Source organism: Cebidichthys violaceus, unplaced genomic scaffold (genome assembly GCF_023349555.1).
Source record: "Cebidichthys violaceus isolate CVI_PGR_0920_01 unplaced genomic scaffold, fCebVio1.0.p SCAF_32, whole genome shotgun sequence".
NCBI lineage: Eukaryota > Metazoa > Chordata > Actinopteri > Perciformes > Stichaeidae > Cebidichthys > Cebidichthys violaceus.
In genome coordinates, this window is record NW_027176506.1 from 3032425 (window position 1) to 3052123 (window position 19699).

Here is a 19699-nt window from a genome sequence, read left to right on the forward strand (position 1 = left end):
GCTGACGCCTTTTTTTTGCAATTTGGTCAAGTTAGATTCTTAGTGATGGGTCAGCGATGAGATGACAGATTATAGCATAGTGCCATCATTTAGTTTTTGAATACGTTAATATCCTGACTTCAATGAAGAGCTGGACCAAGCCAATACACAACAAAGCTTATATGAGATACTGTCAGACAGCGTTTTTCTTTTCTTTGTGACCTTAAAAGTCATTAAGGTGGTGGTGGAAGAACATTTCGATCTGTTGCTCGAGTAAAAGCAGGCCTAGCAATACTGCAGTGTAAAATACTTTGTTACGAGGAAAAAGGAAGATTCCCAGCAACTGGAAGTGGACTGGCATCATGATGGAACTCTGTTAGCTCTGTTATTTAGCCAAGTAGGACTGTGCTACCCGCTAGCTGCTAACGGCTAACGTTATTAGCTGCTCTCCAGTCCATTTCAACACCGATTTGTTGTTCCCAATGGAGCATTATCAGGGAAGAAATGGGGTGCGTCCAAACAAACTGAACGAGCTGTTCAGCTGTTGGAAAACATCGATAAGAGGAATCGGTGGTTACAGAAGTGTGCGACTCCAAGTACACCTTCAGGGCTGTAGCAGGCACACTCCACAGACTGGAGCAGAACATTCTTACCAGTAAGATGACGTTGTACTTCATCTTTGTCTCCCCCTCCCTTTACAGATACGAGGTGCTGTTTGCCCCCCAGCCTCCTGCTGCTTCCTGCCAGTTCCTGTCCAGTGTGGAGTTGACTTTGCAGCACCAAGTGGCTGATACCAATGAGCGCGTGATGCACCAAGCAGAGCGACTGAAGGCTGAGGGCACGACTGCTGCGGCCTGTGAGGAGCAGCTGCAGGAGATTGAGCACTGCATCACGGTCTTCCTTCGGGAGAATGGAGAGCCGGGCTCCCTCAGCTTGGCTGGAATCATTACTTCTGCCCTCTGCGCACTCTGCAGGTTTAACACGCACCTTTCATTCCATCTTTCAACGCACACAATATATTGCAGTTGCAGGCGAACAGAAGGAAGTCACTCGAGTGTTTCTTTTTTGTCCCCCAGACGGAACCTGGTGATGGAGGGAGCGGCAGCCAGTGCTGGAGAGCAGCTGGTAGACCTGATATCTCGGGACGGGGCGTGGTTCCTGGAGGAGCTCTGCAGTATGATTGGAAATGTCAGTGCCCTGGCAACGCTGCTGCAACGCTGCCCCCTGCTGCCCCATGACCTGGATATGCCTGCCCCCTCGGCCATCACCCAAGCTGTCTACCTGGCCAATGCTGTGTACACCTGCTTGCAGGTAGATGCACCCTCAAAACAGAGAAATCAATCAATCAGTAATTGTTATTCTATTGTTAAAACCTTTATTTAAAGGAGGAGGGCCGTTGAGAGCGAGCGTCCATTTACGAGGACACGCTGCTTACAGTGCATACGAACAAACAAAGCACACAAAAATGACAGTATCGACAAATTCTACAATAAACAGGCCAATGACGTCAACATGAGGGACATCAGTTCATGAAGAAAACATCCATTCAAACTGCTCGATGTCACTGGTTGATTGTTCCACTTAAGTATTTTAGAGCCAGTTTTCAAAGATTCTGACACTGCTGTGTCTCTATGTTCACTACAGGAACTCAACACCAACTTCCGTCAGATCATCTTTCCGGAGGCTCTGCGCTGCATGGTGAAAGGAGAGCCCACCCTGGAGTCCATGCTGGCAGAGCTGGAGCAGCTGGTGGAGCAGAGCTCCGATGGTCTCGGCCTGCAGGGTCTGGTCGACAGTCTGCAGGCCACCACGGGCCTGGACCACGACGGGCACAACCACTGCCTCCACATCACCAGGTGCGTAGTTGCTACGGTTGTGCATTAGCATTTGCTTAAAGGGGCGGTGTGTGTGTGTGGAGGATTTGGTGGCCATCTACCATGCATAGTACATTCAGTTTCTGCTAATGGATTCCCCCAAAATGCTACACAGCTGCCCTTCAAGTAATCGAAAATCTGCAAATGGTTACAGTCCAAAGCATGTGTGATGTATGAAGATGTGTCTTTCTGTGCTCAGAATGCTGCGTGCTCAGTACTCTGAGCTGATCCAGCCTCGCAGTATGGATGGACCGGGTCAGGACACACCAAAGATGTCTGCGGGGCAAATGTTGCTGGTGGCCTTTGACGGCATGTTCACCCAGCTGGAGACTGCATTCGGTCAGCTCACAGAGAAGGTAGCGCCAACACTTTCCTGCAGATGTAACAGTAGTCTGTAAATGACAGAGAGTATGTTACGTGTATCCTCTTCTCACTACCCTCAGCTGAGTTCTCTGGAGGTCCCGTTGGCCTGGAGGAAGGTGGATGTTTTGAGGGAGGCTCGGGCCGCACAGCTCCACTTCTTTGACGGTGTGAATCAGCGGCAGCTCATGGAAGACGTGTTCTTCCTCAAAAGACTGCAAACCATCAGGGATTTCTTCCGACTGTGTGCCTCCTTTGCTCAGACTCTGTCTGGTAAGAGTTCTGCAGCTCATGTTTCTTCACACCAATCGCAACCAGACACCTGTTGAACGAGACCTTTTCTTTCGTTCCGTTACACCACTACCACGTAGCAATGCATAGATCCAATATATGGAATGTAACCGTCAGTGTCGGAACTTGAATGCTCAGCTCTTCCGTGTGTGTGTGTGTGTGTGTGTGTGTGTGTGTGTGTGTGTGTGTGTGTGTGTGTGTGTGTGTGTAGGCACCCGTTCCCCAGCTGAGGACCTGTTGCCCACAAACGGACCAGTTGGTCTGGGGAAGCCGCTGTACCGCCGGCCCAGTGCCACAGGGTCCGGTGTGGCCGTAGTCAGTGAGGAGCAGATGACCCGCCCCATCAAGGCCTTCACGGCCGAGTTTGTTCGGCAGATGCTCATGGGTCTGCCCAGCCAGGCCCTGGGTCTGGCCCTCTGCAGCACCCTGTCTGCCCTGGGCCTAGACGTCGTCGCCCAGGTCGAGGCCAAGGACTTTGGTGCAGAGAGCAAGGTAAGAATTTTGAAAGATAAGATGTATTTGGGACCTAACAAAGGAAGGCACAGATGCGTCCCCTCTTCGTAAGCATCCAAATGTCTTTTTCTTTCTTTTAATTGCTAAAATAATGAATAGTCAAGCGATTGAGCTGAAACCGGTAGTGTTGGAGGATAAACAGCTTTAATGTAGCAGCCTAAACTCATTTTCCCAACCTGTAGCTACAACTAGGATCAAACTTAATTCATCCTTAAATACGTTGTATGCACAGCAGCCGAAGATATCAACAGTTGGATAAATGTGTATTTACCCTCTTATTTAACATACTGAAGGTCCTGATTCAGAACTACAGTGGATCGATATCATTTATTCATGTGATATGAATGACATTTGAACAATCTGCTGATGTTTTTACTAAGAGCTCTTCTTCACTCTGGAGTTGTTGGAAGTACAAAAACGCGATTGAACAACAGTGATGCTTCTTTTACCTCGTGAACTAAAAGCTGAATGTTTTGTACACTGTGCTTTACTACTACTACTACTACTACTATTAATAATAACAGTGTCCCACAACTAGTGATGGGTATCCAGGATTTTATCAGTACTACTCTTCTTGTTCTTTAATACTCTTATCTGCTCTTTTTAATTACTAAAAATAATGTTTTAAGAAATGTTTAATTGAAAAAATAATAAATTCAGAAAAAGATTAGAATTCATTTAGTTTTAAATAAAATATGTTTATATTTCTAGAGCAGGAACCACTGCAGAGTCAGTCTTGTTGGACTTTTAAATCTTTTTTGTAATTGTGCTGATAAAGAAACTCTTTTGTGCATGCTGTAGAGTACTGTAGAGTACTGTACCTGGGTCTCCATAGTATCACTACTACACTGAGAGGGTTGCGAGCCCCAGTGTCTGCCAGTGTCTCTGGTGCAACTCTGTAAATGTGTTTGTTATGAAGAAGGCAGAAACCTGTACTGTGTGAGGATGTTCCTCTTTTCTACTTTACATACTAAACACTGAAAGATATTCCAGGAGCTGAAAGCATCTTTTCACTAAAAGGAGAGGCCATTGTGTAACACTGGTGTTGTAATGTGTTCATACACGTATATGGTAGTGTATAGTTCTTTATTTCCTGTCTCAGTGTTAATGTGCAGCCTGCCTCTCTGTCTGTCTGACCTCGTCCTAAACCGCCGTCTGTCTGCCCTGAAGGTGTCTCTGGATGATCTGTGTAAGAAGGCCGTGGAGCAGGGCCTGGCCTCGGGTCGGGTGTCCCAGCTGCTGCTGAACAGAGCCACGGTGCTGGCCTCCTCCTACGATACGGCCTGGAAGAAAGTGGACCTGCTGAGGAGGTTGGACGCCAACCTGGAGGCCGCCAAGGCCAGCCTGCAGAGGAGCCAGCTGCACATTGCCATGTTTCAGGTGTGTGTGTGTGTGTGTGTGTGTGTGTGTGTGTGTGTGTGTGTGTGTGTGTGTGTGTGTGTGTGTGTGTCCTTTTAAAAAGCAAACTGCTTGCATGTTAGGTTAGTATTGGGGTCAGGCATGTGATAAAGGTTACAGACTAGAGAATGAATGTCAGTGCTGGCTCCTCCAGGTATAAAAGTGTGTGTGTGTGTGTGTGTGTGTGTGTGTGTGTGTGTGTGTGTGTGTGTGTGTGTGTGTGTGTGTGTGTGTGTGTGTGTGTGTGTGTGTGTGTGTGTGTGTGCTTCTCCACTTGCAGTGGCAGCATGAGGACGTCCTGGGCCCCAACAATCAACCTCTGAGCGTCAGCATCCCTCCTCGCTCCGTCACACTCAGCAACATGAAGAAGAAGCTGTACAAGCTGAGTCAAGATGAGGGATCCATCGTGGCCATTCAGGTCCGTATCGCACCATATCCACCGCCCTGTGTTGGATTCATCACCACATGTACTCGACTTGTTATGATCACGTGCTTTATTTAAACATTTTGATATTGTAACGCATGAAACAACACTTGTGGAAAGAAGTCCGTTTGCCGTCTTGACGGCCGTCCCAAAGCTCCTATTTCTGCTGAGGAGGGAGGAGAGCAGCCTTCACAGGAAACCTTTTAATGACCACACGCATCATTTATCTGGTTATTTTGGCCAACAACTAGTTGTGACTTGACTGAAAAATACCATTTTAAACAAGAGCTGTGGTGTTCTTAGGAGAAACTGGCGTCGCTGGAGGCGAGCATCGAGCAGCGTCTGAAGTGGGCCGGTGGAGCCAACCCGGCGCTGGCCCCCGTCCTGCAGGACTTTGAGATGACCATCAGGGAGAGACGCGCCATGGTTTCCAGAGAGAACCAGCGCACCAGCCAGGTAGCAGCACGGCCACGTCAATGGTCAAGGGCCCCCATTTATAAAGACTCCTTCTTAGTTTCCTTGCCTTGTTTTTGTTTCCAGGTCACCTTCTTGTGCTCGACCATCCTGAACTTTGAAGGCCTTCGGACCCGGTCCCCTGAGGCCCTCAACATGGATGCAGCACTGTTTGAGCTCCTGAAGCGCTGCCAGCAAACCTGCTCCTATGCCGCCCAGTTCAGCAGCACTGTCTCTCCTCTGGAACTCCAACTACTGCACAGACTGGTGGGTTTGACCTCTGACCTCTCTACACTCTGTATTCCTGTCAAAAATATGATTGGCTGGGTACATCGCCGATTGTTTTTTGTCATTTTATTTCAATGTTTGCCTCTGGAGAAGGAGTGAAAGCCGCTGGGCTTAGCGTGGCGATAGAAACTACTCGGCTGCTCTACTCTCTCTTCAACGCTCCACACGGCACCTTTTTAAGCTCTTTGTTGGTCGCTACAGAGTCCAGGGCTGGACCTGCCCATAGGCAGTCCTGATTGGCTGAGCTGTGCCCAGAGGCAGCTGGAAGAGGAGCTGAGCGTTGAGCGGAGGACTCAGGAGGAGCGGGAGCAGCAGCTGGAGTCCTGCGGAGAGACACTGCAGCTCCTGGTCGACTCCATTAAGACTATTCTGTCCAACCACAACCGCCAGCTGGCCGACGTCAAGAACCTGCTGAGAGCCATGTCTAAGGTACACTCGAGGTCCAGCTTCTGAAAGCAGACCTATTCAGGTTCCTACCGTCTGTGTGAATATACCCGTTCAGTTCAGTTCCTCTCCGATCCTTGTGACCCAGTAGTCATCCTCTGTGTTGTGTCTCTCCTACAGGATGAGGAGGCAGCCTTGGCGGATGGTGAAGAGGTGGCATATGAGGGCAGCGTGCGTCACTTCCTGTTGCTGTACAAAGCCTGGCAGGACAACATCCAGCTGGTCTTATTCACGGTGGTCCAGGCCAGCGGGCAGCCTCGCAACCAGGAGCAGTTTGAACTGCTGGAGGAGATTCCTGCTACCCTGAAGGAACTGCACTCCCAGAGCCAGAGGTAAGCACAATCACGTGCACTCTCTCACAAACCTTTCCTTTCCCTGTATACCTCCTGTATTAATGTCGTGTGTGTGTGTGTGTGTGTGTGTGTGTGTGTGTGTGTGTGTGTGTGTGTGTGTGTGTGTGTGTGTGTGTGTGTGTGTGTGTGTGTGTGTGTGTGTGCGTGTGTGTGCGCGTGCGTGCGTGCGTGCGTGCGTGCTTCACTACAGCGTGTATAACGGCCTGGTGAGCTTCGCCTCCCCGCTAGTGACGGACCGAGACGGTGAATGTGCCAGTCCCGTTTCTGCCGCTCAGACCAGCTTTGCAGCAGGTAAGACTCCTCAGCTTCCTCCTCGGCTTGGAGCAGCAGCCGTCTTCAGTTCCAGAGGATCCCTGAGCCGTGTTCACGTCAGCAGAACATCTCAAACCACTGGAGATCCTGGCCCGTCCAGATCCTGTCCACTGTTTTTTCTTAAACCATGTCGTATTTGTTTTCACTTCAGCTGTGAAATGCAGTGGGGTGAAGACCCAGCCGGACTCGATGTCCCAGAATGCACGCAAAGCTCTGCCTCGTAACCTGGGAACTCCCACCGACACCCCACCCAGCACCCTGCTGATGAACAGCAAAGGCCTCAACCCCAGCCCCAAGCGGGCTGTACGGGACCCCAAAACAGGACGAGGTACTGTTCTTCTTCTTCTTCGTCTTCTTCTTCTTCTTCTGGGTCTGTGGTTGGGGATCCTGTCACTCAGCATCCTCCTGCTACATGTAATGCATCTAAAGCAGCAAATACTACAACGCCTTGTCTTTTACATGAGTATCACCCTCAAGATGTACCTTACCGCCTCATATCAACTTCACATTTGATTTCCTTTTGAATGGTGATGTGGCACCAGACATTCTCAGAGGTTAGCGATGGCAGAGGTCGACGGAGGGGGATCTATTTGAGACGTGAATGCAGAGCTGCGTGAACGAACGATGCGTGAGCGTGACTGTGGTGAAATGTGGCTACACGGCTCTGAAGCTGCTGCTTGCTGTGTTGCAGCTGTCCAGGAGAGGAACTCGTACGCAGTCAGTGTGTGGAAGAGGGTGAAAGCCAAGCTGGAGGGCCGAGACATCGATCCCAACAGGAGGATGAGCGTCACAGAGCAGGTGACACTCGACACACACACACACACACACCGGCTTAATCTTTAGTCTGTGGAAACATCCAATCAGTGTCTGATACATCCTCAGTGCGTCTGCTCGGTGCTCCTGCTTTCTACAACTAATTCTTACATTTGAGTACCTAATAATATCCTGTTTTATTTCCATCAGAGGTTCCTCACTTTTTGACTGTAATAAATAAATAAACGATGACTTTGCTGACATTTTAAAATTATCTTTGTTTTGCTTACACAATAAGAGCATAGTTTGCAGTAGCGGTGTTAATAATTAACCGTTTAACTGTGCTATCGTTTAAAAAGGTCACCGCACCTTAACCAGCTTTGCATTTATTCACCAACCCGTTAACCACACACACACACACACACACACACACACACACACACACACACACACACACACACACACACACACACACACACTGCACGGTCACAGCTGTACCGTTACAGCATCACACTCTGACTGCACACTAGCGTAGCTGCATGCGTCCGCCACCATGCGCTCAGCTGTCTGGCTGAAGTAAAGGTCCTGCTGTTTTGTTGCAGGTGGACGTTGTCATCAAAGAGGCCACCAACATGGACAACCTGGCCCAGTTGTATGAGGGCTGGACTGCCTGGGTGTGATCGCTATGTCATGTCTTTGGTCCAACGAAGGCTTGGAGATCCACCAGAGTCCAGCGGGTCTGGGGTGTCGGAACAGCAGCACCGGGCCACACTGGGGGGAGGAAATGGGAAGCGGATGCTAAGTCCGCCCTCCCAAACTCCTGGGAACCCAAACTGGGGCAGCGACCTAGTAGCACCGCTGCAACCACACTCCCCCAACCACCGGCGATCGGGCTAACACTACGCTTAATGGGCCTGTGGCCCCGCCTTCCTTTCTGGGGTTTGACCAGGCAACGCAGCGCCGAATGGGGGAGGGGGGTAGGAGGGAAAAGGCCTCCTCACCCTCGACTTAGAAATACCTTCCCCCCCTCACCTGCATAGCTCACTGTCAAGTTGTACCCATAAACATCACTGCATCCTGTTGTGCCAATCGAACTCCACCTGAGGGCGCGATGAAGCAGGAAGCGAGCCGTTTCCCCCTGAAGCACACAGCTGACATGCAGTGGATGGGACTTCCCCGGGGCTGAAGCTCAGATGTTTGGCCGTTCACATGGCTACACTTGTTTATCTCTAATCTTTTCCTCAGTGGCGTTGTGATTCTGGTTGGCCAGTGGGTTATACGATTGAGCAGTACCGACGAGAACGAAGGTTCCACAGGATTCTTAAGGCTCCATGAATACCCACCTGAAAGCTGAACTGAAGGTAGAAACAATAATCAAACTGTACTTTGAGTGATAAACAGTAAATACTTTTACACATCTGAGAATAAAAGATTAAGTGGAGTTGTTTTCTCAGGAAGGTTCTTTGTGCTTTTGTGGATTACAGTGAATCGTCCTGTCGTGTTTAATAGTTTTGGACGGCTCACTTGTGTGCTTAGAATGGACATTTAAAGGTGAATTCACTTCACGAGGGACGACCCCGTCTGCTTCTTTTTCTTCAGTGTGCTTCTTTAGTATGTGTGTCTGTGTTGAGCTTTATAACGATGTTCAGTCCTTTAGCCAGAGCCGTAGGAGTAGATTTCTGAAGCTGTTGCTCGCCTCATACATATTCACTCCCCAGCCCTAATGCTTGCATTTTATTAATCTTGACCTTCTAGTTTTACATTTTTAGTAGGAGAAATTATGTTTTTGGTGTTGGTGCAAAATGTTTATTCTTAAAGCTTTTATTGGATTTTGTTGGATGCCAAATAAACATGGAACTGAGATGGTTTGAGTGTTTTATTTAACAATGACGGTCTTTAGATATAAAACTGCATGCACCCCAGAAGAACCATGTACAAGCATAAATCTGCAGGATCTCTACCACGGGTCTGGATCAGGGCTGGGTATTGGTACTCTATACCTCTAAGGTTGACCGTAGACTCATGGTTTGACTCCTCAAGTTCAGCATTTTGTTTGGCCATACTGGGTTTTTTGGAACCAGAAATGACAGAAGGTGGAGCTATAACATCAAACCCTGAGCAAGACAATTACTATGACGTTTCATGAACTCATTCTCATAGACTTCTATACAATCGGACTTCTTATTGCAACTGGAGGAGTCGCCCCCTGATGGCCATTAGAAAGAATACAAGGTTACGGCACAGTCGATACCGGAGGTTGATGCTTGGTATTGACCGACATAACCCAGTACCATGTAGTATCAACACTTCTCCAGTCAAACACCTGCATTCCATCCATTCTGTGCCCAGATCTAGAAAGAAAATGACTGGTTTTGCTCCCAGCCAATCACCGCAGGCGTACTTTGGATTTAATGCAGCGTGTGATTGGCCCACTGCTGCAGCAGCTATGACGCATACACTCTGGTGTGGTGAAGTCGATCGCAGTGTATTCGACGGAGTTGGCAGTTCAGCTTGTCGAGATGATGCCTGTGGAGTCTGATACAAATAAACACATTAATTGCGGAAGGAAGAACTGTGAGTTGGATCAGCTGGTGGGGGGGGGGGGGGGGGCTGCTGGACAGATCTGGTAAAAAAGGGAAAGCAGGGCTTAATTCAGGCTGTATTCAGAAGGGGCGAACAGTTGACCCAAACTGGGGGTTTTGTCGAGCGGTGGAAATAGCACTTTGGGGATCTTCTGAACCCAACCATCCCTATGCCTGGCAGAAGTTGCTGAGGTAGTCAAAAGGCTCTTCAGCGGCAAGGCACCAGGGATGGATGAGATTCGCCCCGAGATGCTGAATGCTTTGGACATTTTTGGGCTGTCTTGGCTGGCACTTGCATGTCTTTTGGAAGGGTCATGGGGGATTGCCCATCCAGTCTGCGTGTGTTTTGTGGCCTTGGAGAAGACCTATGTCCGTGTCCCTTAAGAAGTCCCTTAGGGAGTCCCTTAGGGCAGGTGAAGCATGGAAGTGGAGGGAGTCTGTACTGGGGCAGTAAGGTGCATGTGAAGTTATGCTAATAAAGAGTTAAGAGCAGTTTGTTCTCACGTGCTTATATGTTTATTTAAAAACACAACAATATGTATTTTGATATTGTCACGTTTGATCCTGTAACGAGACGTGTCACCGGGGGGGGGGGGGGGGGGGGCGGCAGGAAGAAACATCTCACACACACACACACACACACACACACACACACACACACACACACACACACAAACAGCTGTTCACCGCTCGCTGCCCGGTTCTTGTGTTAAAAATGTCCGCTTAATAATAATTATATACTTCTCCATAACTTTCGCTACAGGTTAGCGGCTAGCTGAGTGTCTTCGTCTGCTTATTGGACCTTGTTAAACAACTGACTGACACATTACAGCCACCAAGTGGTGGGAAGCTATATTGTAACTGAGCGTCTCATGGATAACAATAATATCTCTGGTGTTTTCAACTGATAACCTATGCGGTCCCGCGGCCCTCGCGGCCCACATGTGCAAAACTGAACGTTTTCTGCCGCCCTCTAGGTGGCGCTGGCCCCACCCTGTAGCGCCATTTGTATCATATTTGATACGTGAATTTCAGAGACCTCTACATAATTAACATGAGCAATACTTTCCTGAAAACCCTGTTGTATACAATCCTATACATGTCTGCTACCATCTGGTGGAGTTTCCATGCACAGCAGGCAGTAGCAGGCACTTAAATTCCATTTCCAAAATGGCAGCCGTTTCGGCAGGGAAATCGTTGCTAATTTTGAAACAGTTATGGTAAGAATAACATTTATAGTGTTACTAATATTTCAATATGAATATTTACTGTATTGAAGCAAACTATAATTACTTCATATTTCGTTCCTTATTTTATAGTAAAATTGTATTGAAAACATAGGTATCAAATATGATACAGCAGGTTTATAAAGTAATAATTCACCCGTGAATCCTTGTATTGTATTTCATTATGCACTCTGGATTATGCCATATCACAATGCCAAATACATTATTTTGGTAATTTAATTAAACTAATTAAAGGTAGTAAAATATATTAAGTGGAAATTTATGTTTTTTATATATATAAAAAAATCCTTGGCTATCATAACCTTTTGTTATATTGCTAATTAATTCATTAGTTTAAAAAAATTAATTCAGAGTAAACAATCAGATGAAAGCACTGCACAGGCAATCACGTCTCCCATGTCTACTGTGGGAAATGTAAAGTCCATCTTTGCCTGAACAAGGACAGAAACTGTGCTTTTCCACGAAGCGAAACAAACAGGTTGTAAAAAGGTTGCTGTTTGGGAAAAAAATAAGAACCAAACCAACTGAAATGTTCCAAATGTTCCAAAGGCAATGAACATCATTAGTTATTGTTTCTAAAATAAACATTGTTGTGATCAATACATTGATAAATATGCCTGATGTATCAAATGTGATACAAAAAAATATATATGTAAATACAAAAAAAATATTTTTTTTATTTTTTTTTGACTAAAGGTCCAATAAACACTTCAATATCAAAAAATCTTAATTTTCTGAATATTATATGATGTGTCAGGCTTCACAGGGCTAAGAATCACTGCCTTAGGGAGTCCCTTATGGACCCTAAAGTCAAACAGTGCCATGGTTCTCTGCAGGAAAATGGTGGATTGCACCCTCCAGTTTGGGAATGAGTCACTGCCCCAAGCAAGGAAGTTCAAGTATCTTGATGTTGAAGGTAGAGTGGAGCGTGAGATGAGCCATAGGTTCAGTGCGGCGCTGAGATAGGATGAGGAGCTCAGACATCTGGAGGAAGCTCGGAGTAGAGCCGCTGAGTAGGCCTTGAATACCGTGCTCACCCTGCTGCCTCTGCTCTGGCCTGAGCGGAAGACAATTGATTGATGGCATTGTCGTCTGACAGTGAACATGTAACTGAATCTGATACATGCACATGTAGGGTAGTATAGTTGTATAGCATTAAGCACAACATTTGGACAACAGCCATGGCTGGAACTCTGTCTGACGTTAACAGAAAAGAGATGATGAGAAATAATCAACATTTGCAGCTGCATCTTAACGTAGCCAAATAATAACACAAATGCTTTTAGAAAGGTGGCTGATAAAAAATGATTGTCATTATTATTGTGAATGAACTGATATGGCCTCTTTCTAATTGTCTGTTGTGTTAAATTAAATTGTGTCTGTACATACAGAGGATTCACAGTTCACCGGTCAGCACTAGCTCATAACCTAGTAACAGTCCAAACGCACACATTATAAAAAGGTCCAGGTGGCTTCATTACCATGATGCCCACAGTACTCTCTGTTTGTTTTGGACAGAAGTTTTTTTTATCTTGTGTACACATGAGCAGGAACCCCCCTCAGAAGTCATGATTGAGAAGAAGGGGGCTCGGGGCTGATGAAGCATCCGGCTAGTTAATCATTACAGCAGCTCTACTTACCATACTGTGTGTCAGAGGGGACAGACAGTGAGCCGCCTCAGTGGTTTGGTGCTCGAGTGGACGGCAATGTCGGTGCAGCGTGTGTGTGTGGCCGACTTTGAGGAAGAAGCCAAGAAAGTTCTTCCTAAAGCTGTGTATGACTACTACCGCTCAGGAGCTGATGAGCAAACCACTCTGGCTGACAATGTCGCTGCCTTTAACAGGTACAACACACACACACACACACACACACACACTACAAATTTCTGTTGGACACAAGTTCCACCAAAGCTCCGAGCAGCTTTGGGTCTCTATGCACAGATCTGTGCTTAAACCGTATGTACACACAAATCTGTGATCTATCAATATCTTCTGACCTGAATATGTTCTTAATCTGCAAACAAATGTGGAACTGACGAAGGCCCGGCCGGCTGACTTAATGTAGACACACACCATGTAACTACATTTTCATCAGTTATTGTCAAAATTAAAATATGTATTTCGATGCTCTTCTATTGAGGTTTGAATGCTTTTCGTCATATTTTATGACGGCATTTCACGGAAAAATATGATTTGATGTTATTGTGGTTATATAAATAATTCTTTGCTGGACCGCCCAGTTAATACTTGAGTGTTCCGGCAAACTTTGTTGTTTATGAAAGGCTAAATGTCAAGGCTAATACAATTATGAAATGAATGGATGAAAGTTTTGTTGGATGTCCTCTCTTTCACCCTTGTTTATATCACATATCACACTTATGTTATTATAATTGCAGCGAGTGTGACGTCTCAGGCTGACAAGTTAGACTGTCCCCATCTCCACCTGTTTCCTTTTTTTCTGGTTATTCTTTTTTTTTTTCCACATAAACTTCAACAACAAACTGTTTATTTTTTTTGTTTTACCTGAGTAACAGTCCGTTTCTCAGGGACACATCATTCAACTGTGGCTCAGTGGTAGAGCAGGGTCGTCCTTCAATGAGAGGATCCATCGGCTATGAACAGCTGACTCACACGTAGCAGAATACATTTACATCAACGCGAGTATGACAATGAGATTATCAATACTGCTAAACTGACACTGTTTATTATACAACGTGAACAATGGCAAATGAATTCCACTTCCTGCACAGACCTTGGTAGGATGCTGATTGGGTAACATATCGAGTAACATACGCACGGTGGTAAGAACAACACTTTGTCAGTGCGCAAATGTCATGAATCCGGTGGTCATTTTGCGCATAAACTTATTTCATAAGCAAGGTAAGAAGATTTCAACAAATAGTGAATGTGGCCCAATGTGCCTCAGACTGTAAAGTAAGAGCAGACAGAGCAGTAACCTTCAGAACTGGCACTATTACTACTGTGTGTCATCTGCAAAGCCCTGAGCACCAATCAGTCGGCCTGGTGGAACAGCATGGTGGTGGAATTCATGAACCGAGTAATTAAAGACACCCACACACAGAAGACTCGTTTCTGTCTTTTTTAGGGGGAGACCAGAGGTCTTCGGGGGGATAACAGGTTAAGAGTATATGCCACATACAAGTGTTCATCTTCTGAAAGCTGGGAGCCTGTAGATCAATCTGAGCTCAGCAGTGTGTGTCAAGTTCTTCTAGTCATGAATCAGGAATAAGTTAATTACACTATACATTTTTCAATTAATCAAATAAATTGTGAAGATGTAAAAGGGCTTAGAACTTGATGATGGAAGTATATAATGCTTCACGTGTCGGCATCTGTGTGCACCTGCCTTAAGCAGCATTAAAAATGATAACTTTAATAAAGTTTTTATCAAGTTTATAGCCTCTTTGAAACAGATGAAGGACTTCAGCCATCGGACTTTGATTTTAAGTTGCTTTTATGAACTGTTTGTCGGTCCGACAGTCAATGTTATTATGTGTAACATGTAAACAGGACCACACAGAGTATATATATATATATATATATATATATATACAGTATATGCAAAACAATGCAATTGAGGTCATGAACAAATGAAAATGGGTACTCAGTGTTTCATGTCCCAATTAGGAGTTCATGTATTCTTTTTCTTCTTTTTAGTTGTTTTATGTTTTGAATGTGAGTTTAACGTCTCGCAGGTGGCGTCTTGTCCCCCGGGTGTTGAGGGACGTGTCCACAGTGGATCTCTCTGTCTCTGTGCTGGGCCACAAGCTGAGCATGCCAGTCTGTGTGGCAGCCACAGCAATGCAGAGGATGGCTCATCCTGAGGGAGAGACAGCTACAGCAAGAGGTACACACACACACACACACACACACACACACACACACACACACACACTGTTGACTATATACAGTGCTGTGAAAAAGTATTTGCCCCCTTCCTGGTTTCTTATTTTTTTGCATATTTGTCACACTTAAATGTTTCAGATCATCAAATGTTTTTTTAATATTAGACAAAGATAACCCGAGTAAATACAAAATGCAGTTTTTAAATGATGATTGCTTTTATTAAGGGAGAAAAGCTATCCAAACCTACTTGGCCCTATTTGAAAAAGTAATTGCCCCCCCTTGATAAATCATGAATCAACTGTGATTTTTTTGAAAAGCTGAGATCAATTTCACTATCCACACCCAGGCCTGATTACTGCCAGACCTGTTGAATCAAGAAATCACTTAAATAGAACCTGTCTGACAAAGTGAAGTCGGCTAAAAGATCTCAAAAAGCAACACATCATGTCTCCATCTAAAGAAATTCAAGAATAGATGAGAAACAAAGTAACTGACATGAAACAGTCTGGAAAGACCCCAGAACAACATCTGAAGAACTGCAGGCCTCACTCGCCTCAGTTAAGATCAGTGTTCATGATTCAACAATAAGAAAGAGACTGAGCACAAATAGCATCATGGGAGAGTTCTAAGGCGAAAGCCACTGCTGACCAAAAAGAACACAAAGGCTTGTCTCACATTTGTCAAAAAACATCTTGATGATCCCCGAGACTTTTTGGCAAATATTCTGTGGACTGACTAGACAAAAGTTGAACTTTTTGGAAGGTGTGCGTCCCGTTACATCTGGCGTAAAACTGACACAGCATTTCATAAAAACAACATCATACCAACAGTCACACATGGTGGTGGTAGTGTGATGGTCTGGGGCTGCTTTGCAGCTTCAGGACCTGGGCGACTTGCCTTAATTGATGGAACCCTGAATTCTGCTCTCTACCAGAACATCCTGAAAGAGAATGTCGAGCCATCAGTTCGTGACCTCAAACTCAAGCGCACTTGTGTTGTGCACCAGGACAATGATCCGAAACACACCAGCAAGTCCACCTCTGAATGGCTCAAAAAAGCAAAATAAAGGTTTTGGAGTGGCCTAGTCAAAGTCTGGACTTAAATCTGATTGAGATGCTGTGGCATGACCTTCAACGAGCCGTTTCTGATCGAAAACCATCCAATGTGGCTGAATTAAAACAATTCTGCAAAGAAGAGTGGGCCAAAATTCTTCCACAGCGATGTGAAAGACTCATTGTCACTTATCGCAAACGCTGGATTGCAATTGTTGCTGCCAAGGGTGACAAAACCAGTTATTAGGTTTAGGGGGCAATTACTTTTTCACATAGAGCCAAGTCGGTTTGGATAGCTTTTCTCCCTTAATGAATTAAATCATCATTTAAAAACAGCATTTTGTATTTACTCGGGTTATCTTTGTCTAATATTAAAATTTGTTTGATGATCTGAGACATTTAAGTGTGACAAATATGCAAAAAATAAGAAACCAGGAAGGGGGCAAATACTTTTTCACAGCACTGTATACCAATATGCAAATTCAGAAATTAGATCATTATCGGGAAGGAAAAAACGTAATCGCAGCATCTCTAATGTATTGGTGTGAGGCTCATTCCCATAACCTTATGTGTCTACTCAGCATGCCAAGCGATGGGGACAGGGATGATGCTGAGCTCCTGGGCCACCTCCACCATAGAGGAAGTGATGTCAGCGATGACAACCTCAGTGGGCGGCGTCATGTGGCTGCAGCTTTACATCTACAAAGACCGGGAACTCACACTGTCCTTGGTCCGCCGGGCAGAAGAGGCGGGCTACAAGGCTGTCTTTGTCACCGTGGATACGCCATACCTGGGACGGAGACTGGATGACATGCGCAACCGCTTTAAACTGCCCTCACACCTGAGGTAGGAACCAAACAATGGAAAATAAAATCACTTCCCAAATTCCACCATGGAGACCACAAAGGGTGTCCCATAGTAACTGTGGTGTGTGTGTGTGTGTGTGTGTGTGTGTGTGTGTGTGTGTGTGTGTGTGTCCTCAGCATGTCCAACTTCTCATCAGCCTCCATGGCTTTCTCTGAGGGAAACTACGGCAATGACAGCGGTTTGGCTGTTTATGTCGCCAAGGCAATAGACCCCTCTCTCTGTTGGGATGACATCACATGGATAAAAAAACACACATACCTACCAGTGATTGTGAAAGGGGTAGTTAATGGTATATTAACACACACACACACACATACACACACACAGCCTGAACCAGTGTTATTACGTTAACGTTACAGTCAGTGATTAATGTCAGTGTTGTGCAGTTGTTGGTAAGAAAAGCTTAATGGTGGAATCGGGATCTTACTTCTAGCTTGCCAGTTACTAGCTATGCAAATACACAATCAATCAACTGTGTTTCATTGTCTGGTTCAAGATGAACTTGTTCAGCGGTGTGTTTGTGTGTGTGTTTGTGTGTGTGTCGTCAGGTGAGGACGCAGCCCAGGCTGTGATCTACGGCGTCGATGGCATCCTGGTGTCCAATCACGGAGCTCGACAACTGGATGGGGTTCCTGCCACGGTGTGTGTGTGTGTGTGTGTGTGTGTGAATTGTTCTATTATTAAATATCAGGTACAAGACAGTGTCATCCATCTCTATATGATGGAACTTTTTACAGACCTTCCAATAATGCTGTGTATATAACATAATCTCAATCCGGACCTCTATGCACTACAGTAATGCCGTAGACGTTCATCATCCTCAGTGCTGTCAGGTGACAGTAGCCACTAAACCAGTGCAGCCCCCTTAGACTTACACTATACATGGTCTCTAAACTAGTCTACCAACCAACTACATACTAACTGGTCTCAGTCTTTAGTGCAATTTAGGAAGGTTTATGGAATTTAGGGTCTATTGTCACATGGCACAGCAACCCTACACTGCTCCAGTATTTTCTTGTTTTACCACATGACTTAAACCGCCGGTCTAGTGCCACTTCTGTACTGACTTGAGGAAAAGTGGCAGACCTCAAAGCATGGAACACGGAGCAGTCCGTGTAGCAGGAACGTTCAGCTTTACTCAATTCAAAGGCAGAGAGGGAAAACAGGCAAAAAGGTGAACAGGCAAACAATCGCAAAGTCCAAAAAGACATGTATTGATTTTTGTTTTCAGTTTTTAGATGGAGCAAAGCTCGATTTGCCTTTGAGAATAATGAGTTGACAAATCTGTCTGATATGCCATGGATATGCAGGACCCAACTTGTAAGAGGGTTATTTTTTTCATGGGCAATAAAATATATGAAGTAAAATGTGTGTGTGTGTGTGTGTGTGTGTGTGTGTGTGTGTGTGTGTGTGTGTGTGTGTGTGTGTGTGTGTGTGTGTGTGTGTGTGTGTGTGTGTGTGTGTAGCTAGATGTGTTGGAGGAGGTGGTGCAGGCAGTGCAGGGTCGCTGCGATGTCTACATGGACGGAGGAGTGCGGCGAGGCACAGACGTGCTGAAAGCCTTGGCTCTGGGAGCAAAGGCTGTCTTCATCGGCCGCCCCGTGCTGTGGGGCCTCGCCTGTCAGGTGAAGCTCCACGCTTCAGTTACACTGAACAAAAAAATTAGCTTTTATTCAATGTTTTAGTTTGTGCTTTAGGAAAGTTGGTAGTATGTAACAAAACGAGGATGGTTATTGTTAAAAAAAAAAAAGTCAGGCTATCTAAATATAATTTACAAAACAACACTCTAATATGACACGCAACTAAGCAAACGTGTCCGTGTGTGTGTGTGTGTGTGTGTGTGTGTGTGTCCAGGGGGAACAAGGAGTTACAGAGATTCTGGAACTTCTAAAAGAGGAGCTGCGACTGGCTATGGCCCTATCAGGTAATACATAAACACACACACACACACACACACACACACACACACACACACACACACACACAGACACACAGGGCTCCTGCTTTGTGGAAACACCAAAGACTGTATATAAAGGTGGACGTAGCCAAAAAAATGTGTGTGTGTGTGTGTGCAGGCTGTCGTTCTGTATCTGAGGTGAGCAGGTCCCTGGTCAGGAGAGCAGACTTCACCTCCAGGATGTGAGAGAAGAATCTGCTGCAGGATTCACAAGACGATCCATTCTTGATGAATCACTGGTCATTCATTTGTCAAATGAATTCACTATTTTTTTTGTTTATTTAGACTTGTTTGTTAATTGCTACAACTTGTTCTACTGGAAAACGCATCTTGACTGATCTAATGTAAAACTGAGGTGTAACACTGGCCAGTAAGTAAATGAAGTGGCATTAATAAAACAGATTTTTATCCGAAAGATGTGTTCATTGAATGTGTTTTGTGTGTGTGCGCACCCAGGCAGATTCTCACATAGCACGCACACACACACACACACACACACACACACACACACACACACACACACACACACACACAAAGTTAAAGTGATGGATAGATTGGTAGATGAATGAATAGAGGGATGGATGCAAGGACGAATGGAAAGAAGGATGCATTGATGAGAGAACAGTCGGGTAGAACATCTGGTGAATCCAGCAGCATTTAAACTACATCCAGGATGAACCAGTGAG

The 19699-nt window shown here is 45.6% G+C and overlaps 2 protein-coding genes across 3 annotated transcripts in view; both read left to right on the plus strand.

Moving 5' to 3' along the window:
• The window catches only part of smg1 (SMG1 nonsense mediated mRNA decay associated PI3K related kinase), a 38323-nt gene extending 29018 nt beyond the window's left edge, over positions 1-9305 (plus strand). For both annotated transcript variants that reach the window (XM_068724865.1, XM_068724866.1), the window contains exons 49-64: positions 681-953; positions 1056-1290; positions 1624-1835; positions 2053-2209; positions 2297-2486; positions 2716-2996; positions 4188-4397; positions 4696-4833; positions 5143-5295; positions 5380-5559; positions 5782-6009; positions 6145-6356; positions 6568-6668; positions 6841-7017; positions 7381-7487; positions 8045-9305. In XM_068724865.1, coding sequence (XP_068580966.1) covers positions 681-953; positions 1056-1290; positions 1624-1835; positions 2053-2209; positions 2297-2486; positions 2716-2996; positions 4188-4397; positions 4696-4833; positions 5143-5295; positions 5380-5559; positions 5782-6009; positions 6145-6356; positions 6568-6668; positions 6841-7017; positions 7381-7487; positions 8045-8122 — 2932 coding nt within the window. In that variant the 3' untranslated portion in view covers positions 8123-9305. The remainder of the gene's footprint in view (positions 1-680; positions 954-1055; positions 1291-1623; positions 1836-2052; positions 2210-2296; positions 2487-2715; positions 2997-4187; positions 4398-4695; positions 4834-5142; positions 5296-5379; positions 5560-5781; positions 6010-6144; positions 6357-6567; positions 6669-6840; positions 7018-7380; positions 7488-8044) is intronic.
• Positions 9306-12933: 3628 nt separating this feature from the next.
• On the plus strand, positions 12934-19428 carry hao1 (hydroxyacid oxidase (glycolate oxidase) 1). The gene is made up of 8 exons (XM_068724843.1): positions 12934-13114; positions 14987-15138; positions 16771-17035; positions 17173-17345; positions 17605-17696; positions 18523-18681; positions 18911-18980; positions 19132-19428. Exons 1-8 carry the CDS (start codon positions 12978-12980, stop codon positions 19197-19199), a joined length of 1116 nt encoding a protein of 371 aa, XP_068580944.1. The 5' UTR covers positions 12934-12977; the 3' UTR covers positions 19200-19428.
• Positions 19429-19699: the final 271 nt, after the last annotated feature.

Bases quoted from the DNA above. Each gene is read 5' to 3' on its own strand.
- hao1 (XM_068724843.1), top strand. From the start codon at position 12,978: ATGTCGGTGCAGCGTGTGTGTGTGGCCGACTTTGAGGAAGAAGCCAAG. The intron at 17,036-17,172 runs GTAGGAACCAAA...GTGTGTCCTCAG, and splicing joins AAACTGCCCTCACACCTGAG to CATGTCCAACTTCTCATCAG. The intron at 18,682-18,910 runs GTGAAGCTCCAC...GTGTGTGTCCAG, and splicing joins TGTGGGGCCTCGCCTGTCAG to GGGGAACAAGGAGTTACAGA.